The sequence below is a fragment of the Lissotriton vulgaris genome, chromosome 2_1 (genome assembly GCF_964263255.1).
Source record: "Lissotriton vulgaris chromosome 2_1, aLisVul1.2, whole genome shotgun sequence".
NCBI classification, from domain to species: domain Eukaryota; kingdom Metazoa; phylum Chordata; class Amphibia; order Caudata; family Salamandridae; genus Lissotriton; species Lissotriton vulgaris.
The window spans coordinates 95,006,263-95,023,851 of NC_141687.1; the positions used below are offsets into that span (position 1 = coordinate 95,006,263).

The window sequence follows — 17,589 nt, forward strand, 5'->3', positions numbered from 1 at the left end:
TGGTTCACCAAATGCCTGGGTGCTGCCAGGACCACAGCAGAATAGAATTGGGCAAACTTTTCATTGGCTTACTCGAAGTATTGCTGCAAATCTGGAGGGTGGCGCAGTGATAGCATTGGCACTGCCAAATCAAAGGTGGCAGAAGCCTCCAGGCCCCATCCTTCCCCTGGCAGCCGGGCTCCAGCGGAATCCCACACACCCACCATGGACACACACTAGGCCACGAAGGAAACTGCCCAAGGATGGTGACAGCGTTGTCTATCACTCCTGGACCATGATGACTCTAGGTACTATAGGAGCTCTTTCCAAAATGTACAAATACCCAAATACTTTGAGAAAATTTGTTTCGAACATTAATAGTTTTAATGATGCGTGGAGTCGTAACTGATGATGAATTAATGATGTTGCACTTGAAACTAATGTGCTATGTCATTTGAAAGTTTGATTAACACTGTGAAGTAGTCATGCCACATTTTCGTGTTAATGATAAACCAAGAAAAATACCAATATTGCCACGTTATTTGAATACTGGATCTCGAGTGATCTCTCGAATGACTGAATTAAGCAGTAATTCTCAATGAACCATGTTTCAGACTGAATCGGTTTTATTTAATTTTAAACTTAGATGCATGTATCAATTCAATATGCAATTTTTGTTTTTTGATTCAGGGAACATTTCTTTAGTTCCACAATGAGCACAGATTTGAAACAATTAACAATAAGTACAAACAATAATTAGACAGCAAAATCACAACTAACACTCGTCATTCATACCACACAAAACAATCAAGATATAATGCACTTATTTACAATCTATACAATATCACAGTTGAAATACAGACACAGCATTGGAAATCAGTAAGTACACAACGTTATTATTTTCTGAAATAATCAAAGGTTCCTAATGCTGAATGGAAGAGGTCTACGCGTTTCGATAACCCCTGGTTATGGGGAAATCTCATCAGGACGTGTGCCTGTGAATGGAGAACGAGATTCGATCAGAAGGGAGGACAAAAACTAACTTCCTCACAACGCTACAGTGGGAGAAGAGAAAACTAATCATACCTCTTAGTGGCTGGCTTTGCTTTTGTGGGTGTCACTGTTGGATAAAAAATGAGGTGGATTTTAAACCTCTAAAGTGAAAATGCCAGAGAGGCAATTATTCAGTCTCAACAAGAACATTCACTCGTGTCTACTTACATCGTGTTACGCCTACTGTGGCCGTTTGTTGAACTGGAAAAGGTCGGGTTGATGGGGGTAGCTGGGGGGTAGAGGAAATGGCTTTAAAACTTTTGTTTAGGGGGGGCGAGCAACTCTGTTTCTTTTTGTTATTGTTTAAAAGGAGGAGACTTACTGTTGTTTGTTAAGCGCAGGGAGTTCATATGTATCACAATTTCAGTTGAGCGAATCAGTAGCGTGCTCCGGTTTTCCTGTAAGTGAAATGGAGCAGGTATCAGGTATCCGGATTGAATGAAAAGATCGCCGAACTAACGGTGGTTAACTGGCTTGTGTTAGCGTTTTACCTGTAAGCGTCGTGTCCGCTGTCTAAATCAGGGGGTCTGCGCTCATCGATCTCTGTTCAGTAAGTTCAGAGACCGGCACCTTCCAGTCGGTAACTTTGCTCTCGCGTTCAGTTGGGTTTAAACTCACTTCCTGGTTACCCGGGGATTGTGGGGATTGTAGTTCTTTTGCCCGTTACCATGGAAACGGGCAGCTTTTGAAGTCTGGAGTGTATGGGGCCGTAGGTCTCGGTCTCTCAGGGAAACAGCAGTCTGAATCTCGGTCTTTTCATTATCATTAGCCTATTAAAGGCGATAGAGCCCGGAGAGTTCATTGAGACCGTTTATAGCAGAGTTGAATTTAACAATTAACATTGCTTCCGTGTGTGACAGTTTCTCTTCCATGTCTTTCTGGGGTCTTTCTCAATTTTCGCAATTACTGTCCATCTTAGCTCGTCAATGGTATGTTTGTGATTGATCCAGTGATTAACCAATGGGGCTGTTAGCACATTCTTTTTAATGCGTGATTTGTGCTGGGTTATGCGACATCTCACCTCTTGACTTGTTTTGCCGATGTAAATTTTGTCACAGGGGCATTTGATTCCATATACGACGAACTTGGATTTACAATTTGTAAATTTGTCATGTTTCCACGATATCTGTTTGTGCTGGAACAGATTTCCTTCCTCAGTACTGGCACAGCAGATACAAGAGCCACATCTATGATGTCCTTGGATCGGTGGTAATCCAAGCATAGTACTGATTGTTGGTATGCTCGGTTTGACTGCTGCTCGAACTAGATGATTGGCTACGCTTTGGTCCTTTTTGAAGGCAAATAATGGTTTATCTTTAAGTGTCTCATCGATGTTTTCCACTAGATGCCAATTTTGCAGAATTGTTTTTTTGAAATCATTTGAATTTGAGCAGAATGTAGAGACACAAACCATCCTATTTTGGGGTGGTTTGACCTTATTCGTTAAAAGTGTATCTCGGGGGATCCACCATACTCTTTTCATCGTTCTTCGGAGAAGTTTTAAAGGGTAGCCTCTTTGGGAAAGTTTTTCAGTCAAGTTAGCAGCATGTAGCATATATGCGTCCTTGAAATAGCAATTTCTCTTGATCCGCAAGTATTGCGAAAAAGGAAGATTCTCTTTCAGATTCCGTGGGTGGCTGCTGTTGAAGTGCAGTGCCTTGTTTCTGTCCGTCAGTTTTTTGTACAGTGTTGTGACCAGACCGTCATCTGTCGGGTACACTTCGACATCGAGGAATGCCATTTTAATTTTGGAATAGTTAATGGTGAATTTGATTTCCTCCGTTCTCGCATTTAACCATTGGTGAAATTCCTTTAGTTCGTCTTCCGTCCCCTTCCATGTCATAAAAACATCGTCGATATATCGACTCCAACTTGTGATCTTTTCTATGAATGGGTTCGACTGGTACACAAACTTTTCTTCAAATAATGCCATGAAAAGTATGGCTAACTCCGGTGCAAAGGGGCAACCCATGGCTACCCCACTTATTTGAAAAAAGAAGTCTCCATTGAAGTTGAAGAAGTTCTTTTTTAATGCTAGTGTGGCTAGTTGCAGAATGAATTCCGTTGGTACTCTGGTAGGTCTTGGTCGTTGATCTAGAAAAAACTGTATTGCATCCAGTCCATCACTCTGGGGGATCTGGGTGTACAGTGAGCATACATCCATCGTGACTAAGTAGTCTTCATTTTGGTTGAATGGTATAGTTGGTAGTTTGTTCATAAAATCAGTTGTATCTCTAAGAAAAGATTTTACTTCTGTCATGAAAGGTTTCAGAAAAAAGTCTACAAACTTAGACACTGGTTCGAATAGTGACTCACATCCCGAGACAATTGGTCTACCGGGGGGATTTTGTTCATCTTTGTGGATTTTGGGCAAGACGTAAAACAAAGGTATTCGTGGGGTATTGCATTTCAAGTATTCGAATTCTTTTTTGCCAATGATGCCTTCTGCTAAACCTTTTTCCAGAATTGGGTTAAGTTGTTGTTGTAATTCTGCGGTTGGATTGTGATTTATTTTCCTGTAGCATTTGACATTATCCAGTTGACTCCTTACTTCTTTTTTGTAATTTTCAGTGTCCCAAATTACAATGGCGCCACCCTTATCCGCCTGTTTTATTACGATTGAGGTGTCTTTTTTGAGATTTTCTAAGGCACATTTCTCATCATATGTGATATTAAATTTAGTCCAGTTTTTTCTTTCTTCCATTTTACTTAATGCTGATAGGATGGTTTTTTCAAAAATAACGGTTTCTTTCGCAATTTTGTTTGATGGTGGGCAAAATTTTGATTTTTTCTTTAGTCCGGTAACCTCTAATGGTTGATTTACTGGTGTTTGGGCGAAGAAGGATTTAAGTTTGATTTTGCGGCAAAATTCCAGGGCCTCCATTTTTAGTTTGACAAAGTTGGTGTGTCTCCTGGGGACAAAGGAAAGTCCTTTCTCAAGTATGCTTTTCTCTGATGGTGTGAGAATTTTGTTTGACAAGTTAAAGATCGGGGAAGCTACCAGTTCTTGTAGTTCCGTCTCCGTGTCGACATTTCCCATGGCTGGTTGTACCGTGGGCGCGCTCGGTTTTCCGGTTGGCCTCTTCCTAAAAAAGGACCTGCAGAGGGTCCTGGTTGTTGTTGGAATGCTCCTCTTTTGTTCCCACCTCTCCTTTGGTTGTAGCCTTCACTGTCACTATTGCTTGATGCCGATGAGGTGTCTGAGAAGGAAATAAACTTATTGTTTGACCGTCCTTGATATTCTCCTAAGTATCTTCTTGACTCAACTCTGGAGTAAAAATCCGTTTGTAGATAGGGATATGTTCTTTCGAAGTTAAAGTTTTTCTTGTCTTTTTGGAACTGATTTTCTTTTTGATTAATTGTATAATCCTTAAATTCTAAGATGTCCTTTTCAACTTTTTCCAATAATGTCTTTGCGTCCGTGATGAGTGGGTTAGTTTGTATCTCACTTTCCAGTGTTTTGATCTCTTCTAACTGTTGCAACGAGATTCTTTGTGCCGTCTCAACCGTTAAGACCATGAGGTCTCGGCTGCACTTGGTCTCTATAAAGCTGTATCCTTTCTTGTAAATAGGGTCGTCGGTGAATATCACGGGGATATTTTTGATCTGTAGTCCTCCTGATATTGTGCCAGCCCGCAGATGCTGGAGGAGATAATGACCATGTAGGTCTGTGCGGATTTGTTTCTTTTTTAGTCTCAAGAGTTTCTCTGTCTCGTTTTGGTTTTTGTCAGTTGTGCTTAATGTAGCTGAAGCGAAGGGAGGGGGTTTTGCCAAAAGGTTTTTTATGTGTTCCTCATTATAGGCAAATGTTTGATCTTCAGACATACTGTGCTAAGTATCACTTGTGACTCAAACAAAAAAATCACTCAAAAAATAAACTCAAACCAACATGCAACAACACTGAGCTTTGGTCAAAACAAAGTCAGTCCCTCCAAGTGGGGCCTAAACAGGACCTCGCAGAACGGCTTCTGCAAAAGTATTAACACCATACACAGGGTCTGGGCTTACTGGCAATAAGGACAAGCCTCACCAGAACAATGATAAACCAAGAAAAATACCAATATTGCCACGTTATTTGAATACTGGATCTCGAGTGATCTCTCGAATGACTGAATTAAGCAGTAATTCTCAATGAACCATGTTTCAGACTGAATCGGTTTTATTTAATTTTAAACTTAGATGCATGTATCAATTCAATATGCAATTTTTGTTTTTTGATTCAGGGAACATTTCTTTAGTTCCACAATGAGCACAGATTTGAAACAATTAACAATAAGTACAAACAATAATTAGACAGCAAAATCACAACTAACACTCGTCATTCATACCACACAAAACAATCAAGATATAATGCACTTATTTACAATCTATACAATATCACAGTTGAAATACAGACACAGCATTGGAAATCAGTAAGTACACAACGTTATTATTTTCTGAAATAATCAAAGGTTCCTAATGCTGAATGGAAGAGGTCTACGCGTTTCGATAACCCCTGGTTATGGGGAAATCTCATCAGGACCGTGTGCCTGTGAATGGAGAACGAGATTCGATCAGAAGGGAGGACAAAAACTAACTTCCTCACAACGCTACAGTGGGAGAAGAGAAAACTAATCATACCTCTTAGTGGCTGGCTTTGCTTTTGTGGGTGTCACTGTTGGATAAAAAATGAGGTGGATTTTAAACCTCTAAAGTGAAAATGCCAGAGAGGCAATTATTCAGTCTCAACAAGAACATTCACTCGTGTCTACTTACATCGTGTTACGCCTACTGTGGCCGTTTGTTGAACTGGAAAAGGTCGGGTTGATGGGGGTAGCTGGGGGGTAGAGGAAATGGCTTTAAAACTTTTGTTTAGGGGGGGCGAGCAACTCTGTTTCTTTTTGTTATTGTTTAAAAGGAGGAGACTTACTGTTGTTTGTTAAGCGCAGGGAGTTCATATGTATCACAATTTCAGTTGAGCGAATCAGTAGCGTGCTCCGGTTTTCCTGTAAGTGAAATGGAGCAGGTATCAGGTATCCGGATTGAATGAAAAGTGGTTAACTGGCTTGTGTTAGCGTTTTACCTGTAAGCGTCGTGTCCGCTGTCTAAATCAGGGGGTCTGCGCTCATCGATCTCTGTTCAGTAAGTTCAGAGACCGGCACCTTCCAGTCGGTAACTTTGCTCTCGCGTTCAGTTGGGTTTAAACTCACTTCCTGGTTACCCGGGGATTGTGGGGATTGTAGTTCTTTTGCCCGTTACCATGGAAACGGGCAGCTTTTGAAGTCTGGAGTGTATGGGGCCGTAGGTCTCGGTCTCTCAGGGAAACAGCAGTCTGAATCTCGGTCTTTTCATTATCATTAGCCTATTAAAGGCGATAGAGCTCGGAGAGTTCATTGAGACCATTTATAGCAGAGTTGAATTTAACAATTAACATTGCTTCCGTGTGTGACAGTTTCTCTTCCATGTCACCACCTCTGGGGTCTTTCTCAAAATTGGCATCTAGTGGAAAACATCGATGAGACACTTAAAGATAAACCATTATTTGCCTTCAAAAAGGACCAAAGCGTAGCCAATCATCTAGTTCGAGCAGCAGTCAAACCGAGCATACCAACAATCAGTACTATGCTTGGATTACCACCGATCCAAGGACATCATAGATGTGGCTCTTGTATCTGCTGTGCCAGTACTGAGGAAGGAAATCTGTTCCAGCACAAACAGATATCGTGGAAACATGACAAATTTACAAATTGTAAATCCAAGTTCGTCGTATATGGAATCAAATGCCCCTGTGACAAAATTTACATCGGCAAAACAAGTCAAGAGGTGAGATGTCGCATAACCCAGCACAAATCACGCATTAAAAAGAATGTGCTAACAGCCCCATTGGTTAATCACTGGATCAATCACAAACATACCATTGACGAGCTAAGATGGACAGTAATTGCGAAAATTGAGAAAGACCCCAGAGGTGGTGACATGGAAGAGAAACTGTCACACACGGAAGCAATGTTAATTGTTAAATTCAACTCTGCTATAAACGGTCTCAATGAACTCTCCGAGCTCTATCGCCTTTAATAGGCTAATGATAATGAAAAGACCGAGATTCAGACTGCTGTTTCCCTGAGAGACCGAGACCTACGGCCCCATACACTCCAGACTTCAAAAGCTGCCCGTTTCCATGGTAACGGGCAAAAGAACTACAATCCCCACAATCCCCGGGTAACCAGGAAGTGAGTTTAAACCCAACTGAACGCGAGAGCAAAGTTACCGACTGGAAGGTGCCGGTCTCTGAACTTACTGAACAGAGATCGATGAGCGCAGACCCCCTGATTTAGACAGCGGACACGACGCTTACAGGTAAAACGCTAACACAAGCCAGTTAACCACCGTTAGTTCGGCGATCTTTTCATTCAATCCGGATACCTGATACCTGCTCCATTTCACTTACAGGAAAACCGGAGCACGCTACTGATTCGCTCAACTGAAATTGTGATACATATGAACTCCCTGCGCTTAACAAACAACAGTAGGTCTCCTCCTTTTAAACAATAACAAAAAGAAACAGAGTTGCTCGCCCCCCCTAAACAAAAGTTTTAAAGCCATTTCCTCTACCCCCCAGCTACCCCCATCAACCCGACCTTTTCCAGTTCAACAAACGGCCACAGTAGGCGTAACACGATGTAAGTAGACACGAGTGAATGTTCTTGTTGAGACTGAATAATTGCCTCTCTGGCATTTTCACTTTAGAGGTTTAAAATCCACCTCATTTTTTATCCAACAGTGACACCCACAAAAGCAAAGCCAGCCACTAAGAGGTATGATTAGTTTTCTCTTCTCCCACTGTAGCGTTGTGAGGAAGTTAGTTTTTGTCCTCCCTTCTGATCGAATCTCGTTCTCCATTCACAGGCACACGGTCCTGATGAGATTTCCCCATAACCAGGGGTTATCGAAACGCGTAGACCTCTTCCATTCAGCATTAGGAACCTTTGATTATTTCAGAAAATAATAACGTTGTGTACTTACTGATTTCCAATGCTGTGTCTGTATTTCAACTGTGATATTGTATAGATTGTAAATAAGTGCATTATATCTTGATTGTTTTGTGTGGTATGAATGACGAGTGTTAGTTGTGATTTTGCTGTCTAATTATTGTTTGTACTTATTGTTAATTGTTTCAAATCTGTGCTCATTGTGGAACTAAAGAAATGTTCCCTGAATCAAAAAACAAAAATTGCATATTGAATTGATACATGCATCTAAGTTTAAAATTAAATAAAACCGATTCAGTCTGAAACATGGTTCATTGAGAATTACTGCTTAATTCAGTCATTCGAGAGATCACTCGAGATCAAGTATTCAAATAACGTGGCAATATTGGTATTTTTCTTGGTTTATCATTGTTCTGGTGAGGCTTGTCCTTATTGCCAGTAAGCCCAGACCCTGTGTATGGTGTTAACATTTTCGTGTTAGCCACAATTTATTCTGCACTGGATGCAGTTTTTCGGTGTTCGCTCATCTTGCTCCTGCTCATTCACCCCTCTCAATCAGTGTCCAGCTGCGAAACACATTCCCCTCTCTTTTCCACTGAACACTGAGTGAATGACGTCAAAGATTCAAAGATGTACAATTGTGTTAGGAAACAGGTATTGTGACTGAGGCGTGCATTGTGTACCCAAACTTTCATTTTCAAGGCCCCCGCAGGAAATTCCGTTGTAGGCGTGTTAGGTTCATGAAGCATTGTTTAAGAAATGTTTCATTTTGTGTTGAACCCCTCTTCAGTGTAGTTACTGAGGGAGCAGGTGGAAGATTTCTCTTACCTAAGAAATGGGTTACAATTGAAGATTGAGAAAATCAGGTGCTGTTTCTGATTTGCCAATACGACCCCTAACTATGATCATATCATGCTGAATTTGCAGACTCTATTAGTAGCTTGTGTGAATTATATATAAAAACTCTTGGGTTTTCGAATTACGGGGACAATTTGTTTAGTGTCATATCAGCTGCTGCTGGAGTGACTTTTCATTCTTTTTGCCTCAGACTGTATCCAATTTGTCTTAGATTGCACTAGTTCTCTATACCGCATATATTAATATTGATGTAATAAATCTATTTTTCATCCTATTCTTGATTAGAAATCAATTACTAATTGCTCTATGTTCTGTTCTGCTTTACTCTGCTAAATTATGTATTCCTCCAGTGACAAGTGTTGTCTCTAACCACTTGATCATTTAGCGACTTTGAAGTAAATTATATTGGGTACAAATTGGCCTGTTCAAAATTATTAGGGTTCAGGTTATTATTGGGTTCGGCTCCCACAGTACCAATACTTACATACATACATACATACATGGATTGTTCAACTGAATTCTCTCTTCCTGCTGTGTGGTGTGGGGGCATGAGGGTGGGCTGGACACACATAAAGATTCACCAGATGACCATGCCTTCTCCATCCTTTAGAGCAGGACAACAGCAAGGGCTACAGCACCTCTGAAATGAGAAGGACTTACTTGCAGGGACCTTGATGCCCAGTGGAGAATCTTAGGCAGAATTTTAGCTTCCAAACAAGGCTCAGTAAAATATCATTATGAGTTATTTGCACGCTCTTCAATTACTGTTACCCACAAATGGTAGGCATAAGAGTGTAGGCACGTTTGCACAAAGGCATAATGTGTAGACTCAGACAGAAACACTTCCACAAAGTACCTCTACTTTTCCATCTAGATTTTTTTGGGCCATTGTTCATATGAGAGTCTGCTATAGGGCACATTGGAAAGTACTGGACAAAGATTGAGGAAAAGGGAGTGATTTCTGCTTCACCGTTTGGAAAACAATTTAGAATTGGATTGTTTCGACCTTCCTATTCCATGGTGTGTGGCCCGCATCATTGGAGTGCTAAAGTGGTGTTTTTGGAGGAAACACCTCCCCCTTTTATTCTTTATATAGGAAGACAAATGACATTGTTAAGTGAATGAATTACAAGTTTATTGTTTGATTAATTAAAACCTTACAATATATATGCAGTAAATCTTAATTTTAAAATCCAATTATAAAATCAATTACAAAAACATTTGGGTATCAAGTTTGTTATACTATTTACATATTATGTACATCCTACATGACATTCTTTTAGTTTTTGGTGTTCTAAATTAATTCAGAGCCGCGTTAAGAACGTTACAAAAGCTGAAGTTAAAATGATATCATCAGTTTGGAGGCATCTCATCAGAGCTTGTCTGCAGCTCCATATTCCACGAATATTAAAATGTCTCGTAAGAATGGATATTCTTTCAACTTTTAATTCTGGACAAACACAAAGGAGGTGCATAATGTTCTCTTCAACAAGTTTACATAAGTTCCAAGTCGTTGGTCCCTCTGTACTTAACCATGGCATTAGATGACATAGTTCGGTGACTTAACTTTCTTTTCTCTTCCAGACCTCTGAAGAAGAGCTCTTTGGAAACAACGAGGAGAGCCAATCTTTCAAATCCTTCTTGAATCTGCTGGGAGATACTGTGCTTCTACAGGACTTCAAGGGGTGGGTGAGACATGCAAGCTGTGTGGCTGAATTTAAGTGTAGTTTTGGTGGTGTGAAAAAATACCTGTGATATATATACTGCTATGTGGTGTGGGTAAAGCAGCACCCAACCCTTGTAAGCTGACAGAATGGAAAGCCAATTGAGCTGAGGAAATTCAACCGCTTGTCGAGCTGTAACATCGATACACATTATCATGATGTGCTTTGATGTCTTCTGAGATTGGTATTCGCAGGTCATTCATTTGGCTTCTTAATACTATCAGAGTTTCCATGGTGTCCACCAAGGTTTTCACCATAGAATGGAGTCTGTTTTGTTTTATGATGCTCGTGTTGGGCATTGGAATATTACCAGGCTCTAAGATTGTGTGGCAATGATGCCCTATCTATGAGCTGCGGGCATCTGATGTGGTGCCTGAAAAGTATGGTAGAAGCAGTTTACGTGCTTAAGATTCATCGCCTAGGCCAGCTCCAATCTGATACCTCGCAGCTTGAGATAGTCTAATAGGGTTTTCCTGGTCGTGGGGCTTGGGTGACCTGCACTGGATTCATGTGTATCAAAAAGCTCTTGTGTCTTGGCCTGTCAGTGCCTTCTACACTTGTTGTAGACCGTGTGTAATACAATTGTTAAAAGCCAGTGCAGTGTACGTAGGAGGACAGACACCAGACTTATAAAGGTCTGGAATGAGCATGTATGTCAATGTGCATTAAAATTAGGTTCAATTTCCAGGTAATTGACATCCCCAGTATCAAGGTCTGTACTGAGAACAGAAACATGCTTTTATCTGTGTCCTTTTAAAACGCAGGTTGGCCTTATTTTCTGTCACACACCTTTTTAATTGCCCCAGGGGTGTGAGCTCTGAAATAGATGGATGGCTGAGAGATCTTTGGGGATACACTTTTAGAAGTGGAAACATCATCCCATGTTCTAGAACTATCCTAAAGCACAGTTCAAGGGAATATGGGACCAATTAAGGTCATGTTGGATGAGGTACTGTTGATGAAACAGGCAACACACTGCAGCAGATTGAACTCAATGCCTCCAAGTAAAACAATAATGCAACCTTGGAGGCTAAATAGGTAAAGCGGTTACATTGTTTCTAAGTGGATAGCACGCTTACTACCTATCTCAGTGGATGTCCAGTCTATATGCATGGCATATGGGATGCATGGACCAATGGGGATACCTTGCACAAGGTCACACTTCCCTGTGGTACGGGTGCAAGGTATCTGTGGTATCCTCATTTCTATGCCATACATTCTCCCCTTAGTGTTATGTCCCCTGCTGCTCAGCCAGACTGACTGGGATGTAATAAGAAAGCTGATGTGTGCCTGGTTGAGTGAGTGTCAGTTGGATGCTGCTCCCAGAAGGGCCTTCCTGCTTCCTTACTACCATCATCTACCTGAACTTGAGACTTCTAACTTGAGAATAAACCTTATCTTTGCTTCACCTTTACTACTGCCTGCCCTGCATTTCCATTTACCACACTATCCCCACACCTGTGCAATAGGAAGTGAGACCCTGACTTGAGTCAGAGGCCCATAGCATAAAAATGCACAGGTCTGAGGAGTGGTTCTCAGGCATCATCAGCCGTGTGACTGCAGCAACCTCTGCTGTTGCTTGTGAGGTGGCGGTGGCAGCCATCTCGCAAGAGATCGGCTCAGGAATGTATCTGGTTTGCTTGCACACCACAACCAATGAGGATGGAGCCCCTCAGCTATAAATGAGCAGTGGTGCTTCTTTTGTAAATGGCACTCCCTCTGCACATTTGCTGGTCTTCTTGCCACAATGTATGGTGGATGTGGTCTTACACAGTCTACTATGATCAGCCTTCTCCTCAAAAGACGCCTATCCTAGCACTAGCCATACCACACCACCACATGTGCTTAGTACTATGTTGTGTTATGCACACAGAATGCTTATATTGGGTTCCCCATGTTAGCTGGCTTATATATTGAGCACATTATATAACAAACCTTGGGCTCAAATGATGTATCCAGGTACCAAGGAGCCAATAACGAATTATAGTGCCTTGGGGTGAGAATTGCCCACTTCGTGGCACCAGTCCTCTTCATTTTCTGAGGTCTGTGGGTGGATGGGGCCTCTTTCCACTAAGCTCCAAAGTGAAATAGTTCCAGCTGGTTTTGTCAGATGCTCTGCTAATACTGGATGCTCTGCTGGCAGGGCTACAGTGAAGCTAGGATCAGTTGAAGATTGCTGCTCATTGGAATGATGCTGCAGTCAATGTAAACAAAGCAAAGATGATATATTTCAGATATTACTCTGGATTTTGGGACTGGAAACATATATCAGTGCTGCCATCTGGGATTGAATTGAAATCCATTCGGCACGGTCTGAAAATACTGCGCTGGCTGCCTATCAAGCAGAGAATAATGTATAAAGCCCTTATGATAACCTATAGGGCTGTACATAAAAAGGACCTGCACTATATTGTGGGATACATTTTAAAAAATATACATTTTTTAGGTATATTTTATTCGTAAACAACTGCTGTTCTGCTCATCTATAAGTTAGATGACCAGTTCAACCATGTGGCATAAGTATGGAGTTGATTTAAGTGTCCCGAGCCATGGAAACCAATTAAGTCCAGTTGCTGAGCACAGGAAACCTCTGGCTCAAATTAAGCACTACTTCTTTCTCAGGTTCCTATTTGCAATTGGACCCACCTGCGTTCTGTCAGTAGAGGTGTGCCGCCTGGCTGGGTGCACCTTTCTGCTCACTTGTACAGACAGGGCCGGCTCTAGGATTGCTCGACCGGTGCCACCACACCAGATGATGACTCCAGGTGGAGGCGGCCCAATTTGCAATTATGTTATTGTTTTAAAAGCACCTGCTGCCACATCCTGGGCTCCAGTAATTTTCAGGCAACAATAAAAATGTCAAGATAACTCTGGTGATTAATGTTCTTGTTGGAGAAGTATTGGAATTTTGTCTAGTGGCAGTTTCGTCTCATTATAACAGAGAGCAGAGGGTTAATATGCCTGCTGCAAAGATTGTGTACCATGCAGATTACAAAGTGCATATAATGTAAAGAGTGTGTTACTGCTTTTGTCAGAGAGACACATTTGTTACTTGCTGGTTATAAGTAAAAATACTAGCATAGACCAGTGAGGTATTAATTGTCATCCAAGCCCTGTTTGCAAACTGCAAGGTATACATTAGAGAGTTATGCTTTTTCCCGTCTTTCATTATCCTAATGTTGCAAAAGTGTAGAACCTCCAACCATGGTGTTACTTTTAAAATTCATAGTTTTTGCTTCTCCAGACCAAACACTCTTAAACTATACTGCCTACCAGTATGGATGACAGGTGACTCTTACACCTTATTGTCCTCTGTCATATGTAATATTTCCTATACACGGATTTACACATGTATGATTGATTGTCTCTGTGTAATGTATGTGTGATCATAAGTGCTCTGACACCTTACACTGGTATGAGTGGCACTATAAAACAAATTAAATGCACCTGAGAGAGAGTGGTTGTGAAGACCTGAGGGGCACTGTTAAAGGGTGGTAGTGAGAGAATCTGTGGCAGAGGTGGTAATTGGGTGGTGTCAACAAACATTGTCAAACTGGGCACCAACATCGCTAAAGCCAGCACTGCGCAGTACAGGTGTATCCACCAGGCGCCATTTACCTATCTTGTTGTCTTATCTTTGGCATTGGTGCCTGCCCACTGGTTTACAATGTGCCTATTTCGTTATCTTGGGTATAGGTTGTAACAGTATTTCTCCTGTTAATCCTCTCTTCTGTTTGGTTTAGTTTTCGAGGAGGACTGGATGTATCTCATGGTCAGACAGGCACAGAGTCCGTGTACACAGAGTTCCGGGACAAGGAGATCATGTTCCACGTCTCGACAAAGTTGCCATTCACTGAAGGCGACGCCCAGCAGGTAACGGGATCCTTAGGGGACCATTGAAAACAATTCATTTCATGCTGGAATCAAATGTTTTTCTTGAGCATACCTCTGTAAGGAGTGTCTACTTCCATTTATGGCTTTGGTCCACAATCCATAATTATTATACTGTCTAAATATACTGCCAGTTACAAGATTGAGCTCACCTGAAAGTGCCCTTTGAGATGAACAGAAGATTCAAGGTTTTGTTGTTTTTTGTTTTTTGTTATTCTATATATTTGATATTGCTTTATCTTAGCAATTCTTTGTTTACTCTTTAGTATTTCTTTCAGATGTTTCTACTAAGGGACCTCATCCCATAGGTTGAACAGAATTGTGGCTGTTTTGAATTTCTTGTTTTTTAATTTCTTTTTGCGTATTTCCCCCAGTGCACCATGTCCTTGGATGGTAAACATTAAACATGTCTTTCACATAGACACAATAAAACTGACTCGAGGGTATTGTGTAAGAAATAGGGTTATTAGTTGAGAGGTGGGTAAGTACTCACCTCAAGTAATAATCACAATTCTTTCACGGAGAACCACTAAACTCAATAAATAAACCTGAGCTCAACCCCGCTAGCAATGGCACAGAGCAAACAGGCTTTATTTACAGGCAATGTGTAAATAATGTTTTCATTACTAAAACAGTATTAAAATTGAAATCCAAAAAAATAAACATCCCTAAACAACACTTCTAAAGCCCACCAGGACCTCAGGGGAGGCACTTAGAGACTCACAGGGTTTCAGGCCGAGGCAAAACAGGAGGTACAGTCCAGGTCCAGTTGCCACTGGTCAGCTGGGCAGTGGAAGGAAACGGCCTCTTGTAGGTTGTTGTATCCATGTTGCTTGAACTGGAGGTCAGCCTTATGACCCTTGCAGTCCACTTTGTCCTGGGTACAAGAGAGAAATCAGGTCCAGTCCTCCAGTGCTCTTTTTAGGTTGTAGACGGCAGGTTCTATCCTCTTCTGATCTTCTGCAGTTGAAGGATTGTTCTGACGTTAATGCCTTGAGATGCCACATTTATGTCTGGCACAAGCTAGTGGATGGGAATGGCCTCTGGGAACGCCCTAACTAATGGCGTAAAAACATCCATAAATTACATTTGTAGCTCTTTCCGCTTATAATTATTACATTTGATATTATATACTAATGCTTTCCTTTGGAACATCCAACCCTGCTACAGTGAAAATAGCTTTTAAGGATTTTTCTCTGTAAGGACTTGTTTAACATTACACTTGTATATGTCCTGATTCTAACTACTATGCACCCAGCTATTATAGGCAATAGGGCCTTCCCTGTGGGTGAGTTATTAATATTCAAAAGAGAGGTTTAAACCTGTCAAAAAAGGTTATTTTGACAGGTCCAATTTGCAGTTTTAAAACTGCACAGCCAGGGTACAGTGGTAGACCTGGAGATATGCTTTACAGTTCTAGTGCCACGGATGGCACAATCAGTGCTGCATTTCACAGGCTGCATTTCATTTACAGGTCCTCGGTACACTTGGTACCCTATAACTAGGACTTATGAATACTTTAAATCTGTCATTTAGGAGTATGCCAATTTTACCATGCAGAAAGGAGGAGCAGGAGCACTTTGCCACTGGTTGGTGAGATTAAAGTGCACACACACATACACACACCACAGCCCCCGGCAGGCTCACAAGCACATTGCACCCCTGCATGAACATGTGGACACATACATTGCACCCACAAGGTACCGGTTGTAGCAGATGCTGGTAGGTGATAATTCTTAACGCTCCCATGGGTCACTGTTGCCTCTAGCGTACGCCTGCTATTACCATAGAGGCCCTCCTCTTCACTTCTTATGTGTTGAATTATTTTCTTGGTTAACTGATGACATATTAGTATTATTTCCGGCACCATTACAATTAGTCCTTCTTAGACTAAGATTCAAGTTGGATTCTTCCTGTCTTTTTAAAGCAACTTTGTCTAAACTGATAATTTTTTCACATTATACCTGGTCCTGATGAAACACAGAGGATCCCCTCTGGACCAATAGGGCGTGAAATATGTCGACTCCACGCACTGCATGTACTATCTGAACCAAACTATACTTCCTCATCAGTGGAAAATAACAGTTTGTTTTTGTTTTTACTCTACCCGGTGGACTCAGAAATAAAAGCTTTTTTGGGCACCACAGAGGTATTTTTATCTCACTATTTCACTAGCTCCACACAACGGCACTCACCACTATGACGCTTTTTACTAAAAGATCTCCACTAGAGAGCCCTCTCACGGGGCCTGTGGAGTATTGCAGCGCCGATCCCACGAGGAGCAAAAACGCCCAATGATGAAGCTTGACACCATCACAGGTGTGTGAGGGCACCTCTTCCAAATAAGGAAATTCACCTAAGCTATACTTCCATTCTGAGACAAACGAAATTTCCATTCCCCTCCTTTTGTCGCTCCGCCGATCTTTACCCTATCCACCGCGCAATGGGCGGAGTTTCGTTTAGGAACAGTTACCCTTTCGTGTTGTACATACGTGTTCTAGGGAGCATGGCTACTGGACCTCTTTTTTACGCTCCTGGTCCCTACTTCTGTGGTTTACTTTATGAAGTATACCACAGGCTGAAAATTAGAAGTCTTCTTGTATGGTTTTTATCTAATATTTGGTGACAGATTTCAGATGGTGATGGCATTCATGAAGCCTTTGAGAGACATCCATTTCCTGGTATTTCTATTGGGCAGAATTTAGGGCTCTGCATTCCCCTCTGGCTTTTAACCTGCTTGAGTTAATCATGTTCAAGTTTGCAATATTACATTTTACTTTTTTTCCATAAGGAAGTTATTGTTTCCTGTGGAGGAACATCTTTCCCTCCACGCCCATGAATTATGAAATTACTGCTCCTTTCATGTACTCAGAAGCCACTTGCTCCTTCCTTTAACAAAAGTACTTTTTATGTTATTTTCTCGAGTGGAAACTACATGCAAAATGTTTGTGAATAGGTATCCACCAATGTGATTGCTGGGTTCACTGCATTTTGCAGGATCCCCCAGAGTGTCCCTTTCCCATTCTATAATCTTGAAATTAGCCCTGTAGAAAATTATACACAACAGCTACATTTCCATCATCATAAGTACAAATTATATTCATAAACTTACACAA

The 17,589-nt window shown here is 41.4% G+C and overlaps 1 protein-coding gene across 4 annotated transcripts in view; it reads left to right on the forward strand.

Moving 5' to 3' along the window:
- RAP1GAP2 (RAP1 GTPase activating protein 2) overlaps positions 1-17,589 on the forward strand; it is a 1,533,685-nt gene that overhangs the window by 1,377,703 nt on the left and 138,393 nt on the right. For all 4 annotated transcript variants that reach the window (XM_086954529.1, XM_086954528.1, XM_086954531.1 and 1 more), the window contains 2 exons: positions 10,443-10,543; positions 14,326-14,455. In XM_086954529.1, coding sequence (XP_086810655.1) covers positions 10,443-10,543; positions 14,326-14,455 — 231 coding nt within the window. The remainder of the gene's footprint in view (positions 1-10,442; positions 10,544-14,325; positions 14,456-17,589) is intronic.